The 17,073-nt window shown below is 41.7% G+C and overlaps 2 protein-coding genes across 11 annotated transcripts in view; both read left to right on the top strand.

Annotated features, from left to right (window-relative positions):
* The first annotated feature begins 828 nt into the window (after positions 1-828).
* Positions 829-7,341, top strand: LOC130182092 (T-box transcription factor TBX2b-like). The gene is made up of 7 exons (XM_056396682.1): positions 829-1,483; positions 1,661-1,928; positions 2,053-2,199; positions 2,463-2,539; positions 2,621-2,781; positions 3,900-4,423; positions 6,049-7,341. The coding sequence occupies exons 1-7, from the start codon at positions 1,122-1,124 to the stop codon at positions 6,397-6,399; spliced, it is 1,890 nt and encodes a 629-aa protein (XP_056252657.1). The 5' UTR covers positions 829-1,121; the 3' UTR covers positions 6,400-7,341.
* A 6,046-nt stretch (positions 7,342-13,387) lies between these two features.
* Positions 13,388-17,073, top strand: part of acaca (acetyl-CoA carboxylase alpha) — a 30,854-nt gene continuing 27,168 nt past the window's right edge. For 2 of the 10 annotated variants that reach the window (XM_056396638.1, XM_056396645.1), the window contains exons 1-3: positions 13,882-14,020; positions 14,761-15,019; positions 16,879-17,011. In XM_056396638.1, the coding sequence (XP_056252613.1) occupies positions 13,939-14,020; positions 14,761-15,019; positions 16,879-17,011 (474 nt within the window). In that variant the 5' untranslated portion in view covers positions 13,882-13,938. Of the gene's footprint in view, positions 13,565-13,880; positions 14,021-14,760; positions 15,020-16,878; positions 17,012-17,073 lie in introns of those variants that run through there. The other 8 variants (XM_056396642.1, XM_056396648.1, XM_056396644.1 and 5 more) reach the window with 6 other exon arrangements.

Below are 17,073 nucleotides of genomic sequence, written 5' to 3' on the forward strand. Positions count from 1 at the left end.
CTAAACAATCATTATTGATGGATTCATTATTGAAGGGAGATTTAACAATGAACTCACGGCAGTAAATAATAAAAATATTCAACTCTCGCTGAAGAGCCTAATTTTCATGTGTTTGACGAGAAGTGCTGCTTTCCTTTAGATTCTTGGATTTTTCTACAGTTCATTATTTATTGAAGCTTCCTCCTGGTTCACAAAGGCTAAAGCAGTGAAGCCTGAGCAGCTGCAGCACAGAGGAAAATGGAACAGGCAACGTGAGGATTTGGAGAGTTGCCTAAATGTGAAGTGACAGGAGAGACCTCTTGGCTCTTTGTGGGACGCCAGCAAACCGGCGCCAAGTCCGCATGAATTAACACACATGCAGACCCACTTCATCAAACAACACGTTGTTGTTCTTTTTAAGTTACTGTTAATTTCAACATCTGCAAACTTCTTTGAAGTGGATTCAGGCTTTTGTGTCAGGACAGCAGAAACTGATGTCAGAAACACTGACCTCCAAATTATTATTATTATTATTATTATTATCGCAACCTCTAGCTAGAACAATAATCATGATCATAATAAATACATTGTATCATTATCATTATCATTACTATATATAGGCTTTTATATAAGATCATTTTTAGCATAAATAAATGAAACTGTCAGATCTTCGTTCATTCGTGCTCTGGTACTTATTTCTACTATTTATGCTCGTTGTCCCGATCTAACCCTGAGATCCCTTCGTAGTCCGGTTCAAGCCACGCCCAGTGTAGACGGTGATAGTGCGGCTATCTAAGAACTGCCTCATTAACGCACCGTGCTCCGGGTGGACACAGAGACGGTGTAAACACCGCCTCTCCGCCTCTCTCTGCGTCCCTCCCCGGTGCCACTTCAGTTTGGCACATGGTTCCAAAGCGCGCTGCTCTCCTCGCTGGATCCACCAGCGCATTAAAGACTCTTCTGGTTTCTGCTTCAGTATCTGGAGACTTTTGGAAATTCTCATTTCCTCTTTTGACCTTCTATCACGTGCTGCAAACATTCAAACTCTTCATCAGGTCGGAGCAGGATGGATGTAGGCGCGTGCGCCTGCAGCAGCTAAGAGTGAGACTTCATCATATCGACGTGTGTGATGGGACGCCCCGATGAGAGATCCAGTTGACATAGCAGCTGCCATGACTTACCATCCTTTCCACGCTCATAGACCAGGTGCCCTGCCACTGTCAGCCTTCCTCACCGGCGCTCAGCCCTCGTTCTTCCCGGCGCTGACTCTCCCAGACGCCGCCTCCCTCTCCGCGCCTCTGTCGGAGCGGGCAGCCGCCTCTGACGCGGGGCTGCGCGCTGCTCTGCGACACCAGCATCCGACACCAGTCTACCCGAGTTCCTTGAAGAGCCCGCAGCCAGAAGCAGGTCAGGATGATGAGCCGAAAGTCACACTGGAATCAAAGAATTTATGGAATCAGTTTCACAAAATGGGAACTGAGATGGTTATCACCAAATCTGGAAGGTAAGAAACCAGAAAGATCTTATTTTACCACCACAATCATTTTATTATGGGATCTGTTTCTTGCTGTCATGTAAAAAACTCTCCATTCTTCTCTCATTTGTCCTTTTGTCCTCTTTCAACGTTATTAATGATAAACTCCAAATTATGTTTAATTAATCGTTAACTCTCCGCTTCCAGGAGGATGTTTCCGCCTTTCAAAGTGAGGGTGGGGGGGCTTGATGAAACAGCAAAGTACATCCTGCTGATGGACATCGTGGCCGTTGATGATTGTCGCTACAAGTTTCACAACTCCCGCTGGATGGTGGCTGGAAAAGCTGACCCGGAGATGCCAAAGCGCATGTACATCCACCCTGACAGCCCGTCCACAGGGGAGCAGTGGATGAGCAAGCCCGTGGCTTTCCACAAACTCAAACTCACCAACAATATTTCGGATAAACACGGATTTGTAAGTAATTGAAATGTGAATTGTGGCTTTTATGATTAATGTTGACTTTATATTGACCTCGTTGCCTCTTTTTCAACGTTTTATTACTATATCATTTCAGTGTCACATGTCTTTCATTTTCTAGACGATTTTGAATTCAATGCATAAATACCAACCCAGATTTCATATCGTGAGAGCCAACGACATCATGAAGCTTCCATACAGCACCTTCCGGACTTACGTTTTCCCGGAGACGGAGTTCATCGCTGTCACTGCGTATCAGAATGAAAAGGTAACACCCCCCCCCACCACCACCACCACCCCTCCCCTCCACAGCCACATGCACGCACAGCAGACCTCTAGTTGCGTGCAGTGATGTGGATTTTATTTGTGTGGAGAGATTAGAGAAACATGAGTATGGCTCTGTTGGAGTGAAAATGGAGCCTCCATCAGCTCCACATATGTATTTGTATTATTTGTGGATGTTGATGTTACACTTAATCTGTCACTGCACTTTTGCATTGACTAACTTTAAGATGTTTTTTCTCCATGTAGATCACACAGTTAAAAATCGACAATAATCCTTTTGCCAAAGGATTCAGAGACACTGGGAACGGCAGACGGGAAAAGAGGTAATTATTTTGTGTCCCAGAAAACATCTGAACAGCAAAGGACCTGAAAGTCTGTATTTAATGTGGAAGTGTGATCCGCAGGAACAAACAGCTGAATGTTTCTTTGCTTCATGAGAACCAAAGTAAAGACCGGGACAGTGCTGATTCTGATGACTCCTGTGAACAACCCAGCACCAGTGATCCCTTTTATTCCCCTGGGGAGTTAGTGAGCAGCCCCCTGATGTCCACCCCAACCTGTCCAGGTGGGTTCACTGACTGTATATTAAGCCTTGAAGTGTTTCTATGAACCCAGATGATTCTTTAGGACAGTGTGTTGATCTATTATATTACACAGCTTGCAACCTTTAACCTTATAAATATATGAAATGATGCTATACAAAAATGTATGTGGTGGGTGGGTGTGTTATAATTTATCATATTTCAGATTTTAGTTTTTGTAATAATAACATTTAGTGTGATGAAAAAGTAAATCCCTGAAACACAGACAGGACTTCTGTCCTCTGTCCTTTATGACTCACTGTGCACATTAGAATTGTGATTCCTTTATTTTAATTAATCCCACTCAGGAATGCTGAAATATAAAAATGGCGTGTTATGAAAATAATTAAATTAAATTAAGCATGTATGTGAGTTTCATTTTGATAAAACAAACAGATCCTTCCACTGGTGTATTTTCATTAGCAATGGAAGAAAATAATGAGTAAAAAGCAACTAATAAACTATTCAATTATAATTCAACATTTTCAGTTCTTATTGTGTTTTCTTTTTCTTTGACTTTTTTCTTTGTTTTAGGAGTATTCAGGAGTTTTCTTATCCATCCATCCATCAGTTCATCTCTCAGCCTTCTTCACAGCAGACATTTTAACCTCTCATAGTTGGAAGACAGGTGTTACTACTCTAGTCAAGTGTGCCATTAAAGCTCGGCAGTGTGAAAGTGAGTCAGTCCCTGCAGGACCCTGAAATTACAGCAGCCTCCTGTGAAAAAGGCCTATTGTTGGCTCTGAGCTGTTCACCTCACTGAGGATGATTGTCATTACATGTAACAGGACCAGGATGCTGACGGTGTGAATATGCAGATATGGAGGGAAGTTGTTTGGGAGGTGGATTTGAACCACTGTTTACTGTCTGACTCATTCTGACACAACCAAAATAGTTTCCTGCTTCAATGAATCAACTGTTCCTGGTGCCTCGGGGTCAGTCACACATGAACACTTGTCTCTTTCAGGGCTCCAGATGTTTGCACTCAGTCATCTCTCTCGCAAGTGTCCATCACATCTGTCGTCACTGTGAACTAATGAGATACGAGCAAGTCAGAAAAACGCTACTACAAATACGTTTAATATGATTTTTTTTCCCACAGATGAGAACAATACTGGAAGTGATTCAGATTTTGATCTACAACATGAGGACCGTGCTGAAGCCAGCTGTTCCAGGGCTGAACATACAAGTGAGGAGATACTGTGGAAAAGATGTGTTGCCAGTGAGAGTAAGGAGCATCAGGACACAACACAGGACAGAACGGAGTTTAGATCATCAGATGACGCGTTCTCCACGGAGAAAAAGCACCAGAGTGAAATCAAAGACGGGGTCGTGCCTGTGATGCTGCAGACACAGAGCTCATCATCCCTCGGCTCCGCCCACCTGCAGACTGTGGATTTCTCAGCTGCTCACAGCCAGCAGCTTCTCAAGCTTGGGGCACCTATGTTGTTTCATCCTGGACAGTTGTCAGCGAAGCCAGAGGCTTTTCCCACTTTGGGTATGGGACAAATATTTTCCTCTTTGTCTGGAGCAAATGAACTAGAAACTGGAGGCCTGTCTCCTCAAAGCATCACCTCTCCATCCCCCTTCATGTTGCACCTGTCACAGCACATGCTGGCATCTCAGGTACCTCTAATATCCCACATATTTTAATAAATGTAATATAAGTAGAGATCATAGGCCGTAGTTCAAGCTTGTTGGCTCTTTAGGATGAGTACACCTGGATCACAAAAAAACTCTTCCTCACTTTTTACTCAACAGCAAAGTGTCTTTCCAGGAACAATGGTCTAGTCTCTGAGGATAACCTTCATATGTAACTGTTGGTTTACATTGAGATTGAAATGACTTTCAGTGAAAAGTGTTCACAGTGAAATCTGCAGATTATCCAGAGTAATCTGCTTTAATGCTTTTAACTCCGTAAACGATTTAACAGAAAGAACTAAATTAAAACTGGATGGCTTTTAATTTGTAATTTGGAAAAACTTCCCTTTAACTTGTGTTTTTAGTCATTACCTGATTGATTGATTACCTGATATTACATTACAGTTAATACAATCAGTAGAGTCCTTTATTGACATATTGACCAAGCAACAGGCAACCATTAGGCTGAACATGCAGTGCAGTGAGGTCTGATTAAAAAACAACTTTTTGTTGAAATTATTGTTTGAAAAAATCAGGAACTAGATTCACAAATCCAACCACCAACCAATCAAGTTACAGGAAATACAGTCACAGTCTCTCCTTCCTGAGTTACAGTGTTGAAAAACGGCCAGAGGTGTTTTTACAGAACATTATGATGTCACAGTGAAGTTGACCTTTGACCTTGTGGATATAAAATATCATCACATCATCTGATCCTGTTAGACATTTGAGTTAAATTGTATCATAATTAGTGTATGAATCTTGGCAAAAAACATGTTTGTGAGGTCACCATGACCTTGACCTTTGACCTTTGACCACCAAATTCTAATCAATTCGTCCTTGAGTCTCAGTGAATGTTTGTGCCAAATTTGACAAAGTTCTCTGATGTCGTTACTGAGATATCATGTACACGAGAATCAGACGGATGGACAACCTGAAAACATGAAATATAAATCATATCATTCAGCAGGGAAATGATGATCCACAAGTTGTTGATGAAGTTACTTTTTTCCCAAAGAATCCATTAAAAAAATCACAAAGGCTCCTGGTGAGAAACAATCTGAACTGACAGTGTGAAAATACAGTGTCAACTTGTTGCCGCGTTGCAAGTCACAGCAGTTCTCGACCTCGAGGTGGAGACCCTCACAAGGGGGTGTGAGATACATTTTAAACAGTTGCAAGATTATTAGTGGGCTAGGAAATAAAGGCAGTTTTTTCTGATATTTTTGTGACATTTTTCTAATCGTAGAAGGTAAAAACCATCGTGAGCTGACCTGATCACAGCCTGTGCGGCAGCGGCACAGACACATGGCTCTGCATCAAGAAAGACGTACCTTTTTATTTTCTCTAAATTTCCCAAAGACAGACAAACTTTGATTTCTCACCGACTTAATTACAGTATAAAGATATATGATTGCAACAGGCAGGTCAGTGAGCGTTGAATATGACACCGTTACCTGATAGGAGTAGATTGAATGGATTTCCACTATATAACCAGTTTCAACTAAATCAAATCACTGAAGCAGAAGTTGAAGTAGTATTTTTATTTTCCTACGAGGATGTCCATGAAACATTTTAAATTAAATGAACTCTCTCATTTTTTCATACAGGGAATCTCACTGTCACCCTTTGGAGGATTGTTGTCATATCCATACTGCTACATGGCAGCTCCAGCTGCGCTCACCCCGGCTCTCCCCACTTCCTCTGCAACCTCGTCGCTCGCCAGGAGCCACTGTTTCCGCAGCTCTCGCCCTTGGTTCCGATTCAGCCCTTATCAGATCCCCGGCTCCTTCACCTCCGGCTTGCTTACGACCGGATCGCCTGGCAGTTCAAACTCTCAACCTGAGCTGTGCAAACCGGGCAGCAGACAGTCAGGTCTGTGTGACAGTCACAGCCACAAAACCAAGGCCAAGCAGAAGACGGCTCCACCTCAGTCAGCTGTCAAGGGTTCCATGGATTAGAGGACTTGATGAACCATGTACGCCACAATAAACTCTTCTGTATTGGCTGATGGATGAAACAACACAAGTAATGAAGTTTCACATTACAATGACCTAAAGTTAAGATTTCATGAGAACACTGCTGCTGAATAACTTATTATACCATCAACAGAACGTATCTTATCTGGGGATTTGCTGGTCAAAAGACAGCTACACACATTTCCATGTGAAACAAGTCCAACTCTTTCCTTTTGAATCAATGGCTACATGTGATCCAGATATCTAAAAACATGCTCTCATTCAGCTAGATTCAGCCCAGTTTTAACCTTGACATCAGGGTGTCCTTTGACTTACAAAAACTCCAGTTTGTGTTTATACTGGAAGTTCTATAGAAATTAAAATCAATTAAACTAAAAGATGCTTGTTGGAGTTTATTTTGGGGAAAGTGGGTTATATGCAAAACTCAGCTCCCCCAAGTGGGATACTCTACAGAAGAAGAACAATGATGTGCTTTAAATATGAATAAAACACATTTTTTATTGATTTGTTCCGTACAATTGTGTAAATATTTTGTCTGGTTCTTTTTCACAGACTGTATAAAACATGACTGATCAAAGCCTTTTGAGACTGAATACTGTAACTGATCACTCTTCAACCTGCCAAAGAGATATGAGGAAATTGTATCTAGCACCCGTTTCACATTCTGTTGATGAACCAAAGCTGCACCGTGGACTTGGAGTAAACTCAGGTTTCTTTTTTTTTACCAGCACTTCAGAAAAATGTCTTCAGATAAGATGATTTCGCAGGGTGTCTGCTTATTTAGGTAAACCTTTTTTATGTGTGTGTGTGTGTGTTTTCACAATTCAAATAAAGATACTGTTCACATTGAATTCAGTTGTCTTAATACACACGAAATGCAAATATATAGGAGGAATACATGTACTTGCCTACCCTCTGTGTTCAGCACTGTTCTTAGACACTGGAACTATAACTCTCTGCTGTTATATAAAATTAAATCCTAAATAAAGGCAAATCCTTGATATGAGGATGAAAAATACTGTAACTTATCATTTATCAGTTTTAAGTGTTTCATATAACAGAGAATGAAAGATCAAAGTCTACACATATTATACATGTTTTAAGAGTTAAACCGGATTCAAGACCTGGATTTAATTCTGCGATGCGCTTCAGGAACTGTTTGGATGTTAGACCTCATCCTTTAAACTGTCTGTTTCATTTATGCACTTTTGAATTATTCTGTTTTCTTAACGTCAGCTCTCGTGGCTTCAGCCTTTCTGGCCTGTTCTTAATTCTCCATGTTGGTTTGTCTCACAGACGTACTGTGCCTCGGCCTCGGCCCCTCTGACCTCGTTATTCACTCTCTTTGCCAGTCAGATGCATTACGAGACAAAGAGAAATATGAACCTAATGATCTTAGCTCTGAGGTAATCACTGTGGACATTAATCTGAGAGTACATCTTTGAACTGGTGCCACCTCTCTCCAGACACATGTAACCGCCATGTTTTCTTTAACAGTTACATTAATAAATGTAAAACTAAAGTATTTAATTTTCCTCTGGAACTTCTGCTTGATGTGATTGTTTGTTTTGTTCGTTTTTTTTTATCACAGAATGCTAAAAGTAGTGTTGTGCACCATCTGCTGCTGTCATGCTCCTGGCCATGGCAGTGGTGGCTGAGCAATAAAGGTGAATGAGTTAGTCTGCAGTCCGGTGCGTTTCATTCCTTATGCATGAGTGCAGCTCACTGCTTGCGAGGGCAATTCCCAAAACATCTCTGCTGGTGACAGCAAAGCTACACTTGAGTTGTTAAAGTAAATCTCCTCGAGATGCACTGAAACATACATGTTGTGGAAGATGTAAATGAAATTTCGTACATATCGTACAGTCAATATAAAATGTTTTGAAAAATTTCTGACATATATATATATATTTACTGTATATATATGACCTTTCCACTCACTACAACTTTCACACAGGTAATTTGTTTATATGTATATGCAAATAGTGTGAATGCATGCATGCATGTATATGTACACAGCTCTTCCATGTTAATATAAATGTTTATGTAAAGTACATGTAAATTGACACATAAAACATACACATCCACATCCTTGATTGTGGATGGGGAGAGAAATGACCGCTGGAAGGCTCCACAGTGAAGTGTGCTGTAGACTGAGGACATCAGAGGGTGGTGCCTTGTGACAAAAGGTCATGTCACTTTTGGCTCTTACAGAGGCTTTAGTCCATTCGTGCAAATAAATGTAGATAGCTGCATATGTATGAGATGCCTCAGACTATATTTACCCCTGAACAGAGGCCAAAGTGTGTCCTCACCACAGTGGAAACAGGGGGTAAATTCTTTGTAATAAAAGACCAAAGTAATAAAAGACCCACAGTTCTCCTGATGATGTGTTGTCTGTTTGCCTGATACCATCAGGACGTGGCACCGGGCGCAGAGGAGGAGCTGTATGGATGTGATGAAAACCATGGACACAATTCTGCCATTTTAAAAGACACACTTATAAAACAGTTGAAAAAGCTAAAAGTCTAAAAGCTCACAAGGTCAATTATTAATTTTCAAGCCATTATGATTCAGGCATTATTTACACCTTTTACAGCCCAGAAAAGCTTTTGTGTGTGTGTGTGTGTGTGTGTGTGTGAACAGCTGTGCTGCATTTAGAAGAAACAACCATTTTTGCAGCTTATGTAAAAAAAAAAAAAAATTACAATAAGAGCAAAAGTGTGGCCATTTTGTAATAACATGTCCAGTTTTTCTTCATACATCCATAAGCAAGTCGATTTACAAGAAACAATATTTCAAATCTGAAACTTTAACTTTCCATTCTGTTAATTATGGAAACACAGATTACATTTCTGAACTACTTTTATACACTTCCATACAAACCTCCTAAACATTTAATCTATGGGAAGTATTTCAAATTACATTTGTGTTTAAATAATTATAAATTTAAAAAAAAATCTCTTAGTACTCTTTTTTCACAGGAGGATGAAGAAGACAGGATAACCTTGACATGACACTTTGTGGCAAAATTGTTTCTTTTCACTGTAGCTGCTGGTACAAAAAAAAGAGAAGAAAAAACAAAAGTCAGGCAGGCAGTCTCCCAGGAGGAAAATTGATCTGAAAAGTCCTCCCCCCTGTGCTGCCTCCTCCAAGCATTTTCTCCTTGGCTGAGCGTAACTTCTACTGAAACAACATCTCCACTGGCGAGAAGGTCAAATACAAAGTTTCGCAGCCAGATGAAAACTTCCTTCCCTGCAGTTGTGGAGACTTCTATGGGTTAAAGTGAGTGAGTGAGAATGAGAGTGAGAGTGAGAGTGAGAAAGAGAGAGAGAGAGAGAGAGAGGCCTGTAAAAGTGAGATGGTATTTTTCATTATCCATGACACAATGTCAAGGCAACACGGTGCATCAAGGCTATCTCCTGTATGCTGGAAGAATACTCAGCATATCGGTGCTGTAAATTATTCTGAAAGTAAGCGCTGAGATAAAAATGTCAACATAGATGGCTTAAAGAGAACAGATAAGTCATCTGTAGCTTACAATGAATAATTCACTTAACAGGGATATCATCTAAAAGCCAGTGTTATCATGAATAAAGCACTATCTGCCAGGGCTTTGTTAGAGTGGTGTGATGATGTTTAAGGTATGAATCCGGCTCTATTTATTCTTGCAAAGGAAAGGTTCGGTAAAGAGATTTCCCATACCCGATGACTCATCATTAGCCTCCAGTCTTCTTGGGTTTGACATAACAAGCTCTGCACATCTGGATCCTCTGGCTCCGTCAGGTTGGATGGGGATGTCGGTGGACAGACATTTTCAGGTCTCTTCAGAGATGTTCGATTGGGTTGAAGTGAAATCAAGGACATTCACAGAGTTACACTCCTTGGCTTAAGGTCATTGTCCTGTTGGAGGGTGAACCTTCAACCTTCCTGAGTGCTCTGACCAGGTTTTCATTAAGGATCTCTCTGTACCAGTCTCCCTGTCTGCCACAAAAAAACACCCCCACAGCATCATGCTGCCCCCACCACACTTCACCATTGGGCAGCTGATGGGCGGTCTGGTTCAATCACTTCAAGCTTGTTTGCCACAGTCTGAGTCCTCTGGTGCCGTCATGGGTCTGTCACTGAGGAGAGGCTCCATCTGGACACTAAGTGGAGAGCTGCAGTGATGGTTGTCCTGGATGTTTCTTCATCCTCACACAGGATCTCTGGAGCTCAGCCAGAGTGACCATTGGGTTCTTGGTCTCCTCTCTTAGTAAGGTCCTTCTGCCCTGATTGTTCAGTTTTATTGGGCAGCTGCAGGAAGAGTCCCGATCATTCAAAACTCCTTCCATTAAAGAAAGATGGAGGCCACTATGCAGCAGAAATGTTTTGTATCTTTCCCCAGATCTGAGCCTCGACACACTCCTGTCTCTGAGCTCTGCAGTTCTTCCTCCTCATGGTTTCTGCTCTGATCTGCATTGTCAGCTGTGATGCCCGATATAGACAGGTGTGTGTCTTTCCAAATCAGGTCCAATCAATTGAATTTATCACAGGTGGAATCCAGTCAAGGTGTAGTAACAATCAGAGAAATTGGAGGCAAATGGAATCTGAAGACTTTCTGAAAGCACTGAACTTAATCTCCCTGGGTTTTGACAGGGATCCTGAAGTAGCTGTGCTGCTTTCTTTCAATAGAATCAAGCAGAGAAATTACAATTTATGTCCAAAGTACTTCCTGCCCACAGTGCAGTAAAAAGGTTAGCTGGTGATCACTGAGAACTTCCTTTGGATGTTTTTGTGGATTTTCTCAATAAATGCATTCAAATGGATTAAGTCTAATTTTGTTGGACAACATGTTTGTTTTTTGTCTTGTGCTAATTAATTCAAACTTCTGTATGTAGGTCTGTTGAAGCTGTTTAGACATGCAAATCTCATGTTAGGTTTGTTACATGTATTTCATAACACACTTTATCCCTTCCATCCTTTACATGAATATGAAGGTGTCTCAGTTCTCCTGCTATTAGCTCACAGGCCAAGAAAATGAAAAATGGAAGACCACGTCAGAGGATAGCAATGTTATTAATTATTCATGGTTTATAGCAGTGGTTGATAACAGTCACTGCAGGGGGGGGGGGGTTGTCTTGGTGGTGGTGGTGGTGGTGGTGGTGGTGGTGGGGGGGCTGACCAGGGGAAAATAAGGAGTGAAACTAAGTTGAATGAATATAATTTATGTAGGGAACATAAACAAACATGACTCTGCTGATGCTGACATTTATCTCACTAAAATTCAACATGGGTCCTTTTCTATTAGTTGCGTCTCCTATTATTGTTAATATATTAAATTATTAAAAATTGTACTTATCTAATGATAATACTGGAGTCTCACACCATTGAATCCATTTGGTTACCATTTCAGTAAAAAAGATTTGATCTTTGCTGTTGCCCAAAATTTAATGTGGCTACTTAGAGATGGTAAACTCATGGCCTCTGAAGCCACCTAGTGGATTAGAATAGCAGTCACCTGCATTTCTGACAACACTGTTTAAAGCTTTAACGCTGCAGTGACTCTTTATGTTTAGATCAGAAACACTGGTGATGGGAGGTTATCTCACAAAAACTCCTCCCACTTTAAGTGTGAGACAGAAATGACAGTTTTCAACCTTTTATAGCTGCACGTTTTCTCTGAGTCTATATTGTAACAGGATATTGATTATTGGTGATTTTAGAGAGTTAGTCTTTGGAGGAAACAGGGCTACACAAAACCATGTCTCTTAGTCTGTTTATCTAAATGACTTTGATTTCAGGCTGAGATTTCTGTTTTGAACTTCAGCTAAGGTTGATGTTTGTGCAGTGCTGAATGTCCATGTGCTGCTTTCTGGGGGGGGGGGGGGGGGTCAGGACTTAGAATACATGCAGATATATTCCCATTCTCCCTTAATATGATTATCGTTGCAATATATGACTCTTTTCACGTGTTAGGTTCATAACTGCAGAGTAAACGCCATCTTTACTGTTGGGGAGTTATCTCATGGTACTAACAACCTTTGGCAACACATGGGGTGATTTTCAGAAGCTGAGCTGAAGCAGATTTTCTGTTTCACCCTGAAAGCGATGAACCCCCCCCCCAGCTGCTGCTTCACTGTCGTCATAACTGCACGTTAACGAGGTCTTGTAGTTAAATATCGTGAGAGCTAATGAATGTGTTCAATTGCCTTCGGGCACGCGATACTATCCAATCAGGACAACAACACACCTGACGCTCTGAAACGTTTTTTTTCTTCCAAAACAAGTGAAGCATCGAGCCGCTCCAGTCATCAGCTTCGTTCCGCTGCACAGAGAAACATGCAACACGTGTGAAGAAGGACCACCTCTTCCGGGACCCGCCCCTCCGATAACCCTTCTAAACCAGCCCACAGAAATCTCACAGGAATCTGATTGGTCCGCTGAGAGTGAGCCCGTCCCAGAGCTAGGTAAAATAGATCGAGAGCATTTACTGTACACTGAATATTTACAGGCAGTAACAAAGATTTAACCTTTTCGTTTTCTGCTGCCATTAAAGCATTAACATTATTGGAAGTTAGATTAGGTTAAACGTTTTCTGTGCCATTGAGATTACTACATATTAACTGGAAATTCTCACTGCAACCGAGTCACTAAAACAAACATAAATAAATGAATAAATAAAATAAGTAAAAATAAAACATAGAAACAAAAAGCTTGAACACACTCACGGAGGTTAAACGGAATATTTATTTATGATGTTTACAACGAATTTAATTTAAAACCACAACAAGAATGCTAGAGATATGTGAACACTTGGAATTGTAATTTTGTATAATATAATGTAATATAATATAATATAATATACACTAATATCTATCTTTGGTGTAGCATCTTGAGCGTATGTACGTTGTACTCGTATATGAAGTCTTTTCTATCTAGACTGTTTCTATAGCGGAAGCTGAGGTCAGAGTTCAATGTCCAAGAGTAACCTGCCTGCGCATCGTCACATCACCCCACTCTCTGCTGTTGAAGCGTCCAACGGATCACTGTGACCTCATCATGATGTGATTTTTTCATCATCAGTGAGATGTCTGATAGACTCAATTAACTTATCGATCTTTTGGACTGTATTTCGTCAGGATTACTTGTCGGTTCATCTCCACCGGTGAGTCGCTCGCCTAGATGTCTGTCTCAGATTACGTTAACGGCTGTTTACCGGTAGTTGCGCTCAGAAGATTTGAGGCACGCTGCAGTACAGTACACCGGCGGCAGTACAGTCAGCAAGACTGTATTAGTGCCGCTACTCTGGCTTTGTAATAGTCTTAGCCGCTGCCAGTAAGCTAGCTAACTTCTACGTAATTAGCATCTGCGCCTCGGTTTATCGGCTGCTGTTTAGCGAGCTAGCTTTGAATTGACAGGTAACGTTAGGTGCCTTGACGCTTGCTAGCAGTCAGTCCTCCAGCGCTGTCATTCACCAACATGGTTTGCGTTGTTTCGGGTTGTTAACGAGTTAAATGTAGCCGTCGGTATTAGTGTGTGATGCTCCCCTGGCTCACGTTTGCAGTGTGTCTGGCGGCGGTGCTCAGCTTGTTTTTCTGGTCCCGCGAGCAGCTATCGATAGGTAAGGTGTGCCTCACCTGAGAGTCTGCCCTGCACCTACACGGACAGGCTGAAACAAATGTAGTTGTAGCAACGTGAAGGAACAGAGGCGGGCAGTTAGATAATATCATTTTGATTACACAGACTGATGTTAATGAACTAATTTGGTAATATTGCTATTGAACCAGAAAGGGAGAGAGGTCCATGGAGCTTACAGTTGTAGTGATAGTCTTGACTCTAAAATCAAGTGTTTTGTTTACATTGTTTTTAATTGACTGACACACTCAAAGTGTATGTCACGTGGCAGCAGGACTTCTCATTGTGTACAGATGTTTATATATTTGTTTTATGGAGTGTAATTCATTGAATATATGTTTTTCTAATCGGCTGTGTTGTTATTTCTGGTTGAAACAATGCTCCAGATCTTTCTGGCTGTGTGGGACCTGCTAACAGTTTGACCAAGGATTACAGGCATATTTCATTATTTCATCCTTCTTTAATTCTGATTATGAATCTGCTTTGATATGTTCAATAATGGTGATTGTGTTCAGAATCTGCCCGTCAATGTACTGATGCTCCCAGACAGTGTTGGTGTTAGTGATGCAATATCAGTTGCATGATCAAGATACTTAGTTTATGTAAACCACTTTTGCAATATGACAAACAGCATAACTTGCCAGCCGGGTGGATCTTGTGTCACTGTACCCTGCAATTTGGACCCTGTCTCTCCTTTATAACCGTCACTGTTCCGTGTCTTGTCAGTATTCGCAGCCTGTTCGTGTCGCCCAGCCATGGCACAACAGGACGGTGCTGCCAAGAAGAACCCTGCTATAGCGGCGTTGCACTCTCACTTCATTGTGGGATCAGTATCGGAGGAGAACTCAGAGGATGAAATCCAAGGGAAGCTAGACATGCAGCTGGAGGAGAAGGAGACGCGCTCTTTGTCACCATCCTCCGGTAGCTCAGACAGCACCTATGAGATGGGCTTCGACCATATTGACGGCCCCATGCACAATCTAAGGTTAGAATCCAGACCCAGTTGGTCTGCATCACCTTTAGTCTGTCAGGGTTGGTTTACAATTCTTCCACACACTACTGGCTAAAATATATCTTGCTGATTTGTGATTTTTTTAATATGTGGTTTTTCTGTAATAATTTGTTCAGGGATCCTAAAGGGAAAACCTGCTCAGACAAGCAGATCAGTTTGTATCAAGACTGTACCATGTTTAGCAAGCTGCTTCAAACAAACATCAATCTGGGAAATATTACAGGTTCTTTAGGGTTTTTGTCTCTGCTGTAGTTACTTTTACATATAAGCAAGACATTACCTTTAACACCCTACAATTGCATAATGATGAATGGAAATGTAAGATAGACTAGATACATTAGATACAGATTGGCAACCTGCATCTTCAAATGCTTTCTTATTAGACCTGGAGTACACTCCTCCTTCACTGGGGAACCCCTTTTTTTTTTGTTTTACAGTGCATGTGAAAAATGTGGCTTCACCAGCAGCACACTGCTTAAGGGTTTCTTTGTGTCCTCAGCCTGCAGATTGGGCAGAGACCTCAGTACGTTGGTTTGGGAAAGTTGGAAAATGTTCACACACAGAAATGTGCCAGTCTAAAGGAGCCATTCAGTGCTGACAGAGCAGCAGAGTCACTGCCAGCCACAGGTCTTTCACTGGGCTCGGCAGACCTCTCACTTCACCTTCACTTTCACAGCTTTGGCCTGTAAATCACATTTTCCTCAAAAGCCTCGTACAAGATTTGTGTTTGAAGATTTGAGATTCAGTGAGGAAGTCATGCTGATGTAGGAAACTGCCTACAGAAAATCTTTCCAATAACTACACATTTTTCCGTCTCCTGTCGGCTGGTGTTCTCCTGTGTGTTCTGATATGCAGCCAGCCTTGTGTACAGTGGTGTGCTTTTGCCCCCTGACTCTGTATGTGTGATTGTCAGGAAAGCTTCATTTTCTTTGCAATTTCAGAATCACATCATCTGTAAAGGACATCAGGATCTCATAGAGCTCAGCAATTTCTCCGTCCAGTCAGGTGTTGTGTGATTAGTTTCACAAGGACAAAGAGGGTCAGAGAAGTGGGGTTTAACAGAAAAAAGCTGGGATGCCAGTTTAAAAACCGGAAATACTGGATGGGGGTGTCTGTCTCCTCCACCCCCATGATTTCCTCTCTGACAGGACAGAACAAAGTCTCGCAGTTTCACAGCTGGACTGAAATCAGAGCCTCCATTCAGTAGAAAGATCATTTGTGCCTCGTGCCGGTAACCCCTTCAGTGATGCAATAATGCAGTATCAGGCCACAGACAGCCAGCCAGCCAAACGAGCCCAGTGGCGCTGCCACACCCTCCTGCCAATAGTAATATTCCTCCCCCTGCACTACCCACTCCCCTCCTATGGCTCCCTTTGGGGTGGAGCTTGATTTATAGTGCTGTGCAGATCCTGCTTGAGGCACTTTGCCAAGTATGTAAACATGTTCAGCAGAGTGACTCGTACTTATACTACTCATCAGACCTTTCTGCTTAGATATATCATACTTCTGCTGTTCTAAAACTTCATCTCAAATGATTACATCATTCATAACATAAATAAGTCTTCAGCCTTTTTTTAAAAAAGATTCATTGCTACTGTTACAGACTGTAACTCGCCCACAAGCTAGGAAGTGTAAGATAAGAGACAGTGGTCAAATCACCTGCTCCTGAGACAAGTTGGTCTCTTATCAATATGATGTGATATCAGTGTGTTTTTATCTCTGGTCTGTAAACTGATTTTAAAGCACAGTAGCTACTGAAAGTTGTGATAGTTTCCTTCTGGCACTTCAGTTTCTAAGTCCATTGTATGGCTTCTTTGTATTTCCTAAAACAGGCCGAGCATGTCAGGGCTGCACCTGGTGAAGCAAGGCAGAGATCGGCGGCGTATTGATCTGCAGAGGGACTTCACTGTGGCTTCTCCTGCTGAGTTTGTCACCCGCTTCGGTGGCAACAAGGTCATCGAGAAGGTGATTATTTATATGCAGCACTGTCTTGAAGGACTGTCGTGTGCTAATCATGAACCAATCAT

Source organism: Seriola aureovittata, chromosome 15 (genome assembly GCF_021018895.1).
Source record: "Seriola aureovittata isolate HTS-2021-v1 ecotype China chromosome 15, ASM2101889v1, whole genome shotgun sequence".
In the NCBI taxonomy this organism is placed as follows: domain Eukaryota; kingdom Metazoa; phylum Chordata; class Actinopteri; order Carangiformes; family Carangidae; genus Seriola; species Seriola aureovittata.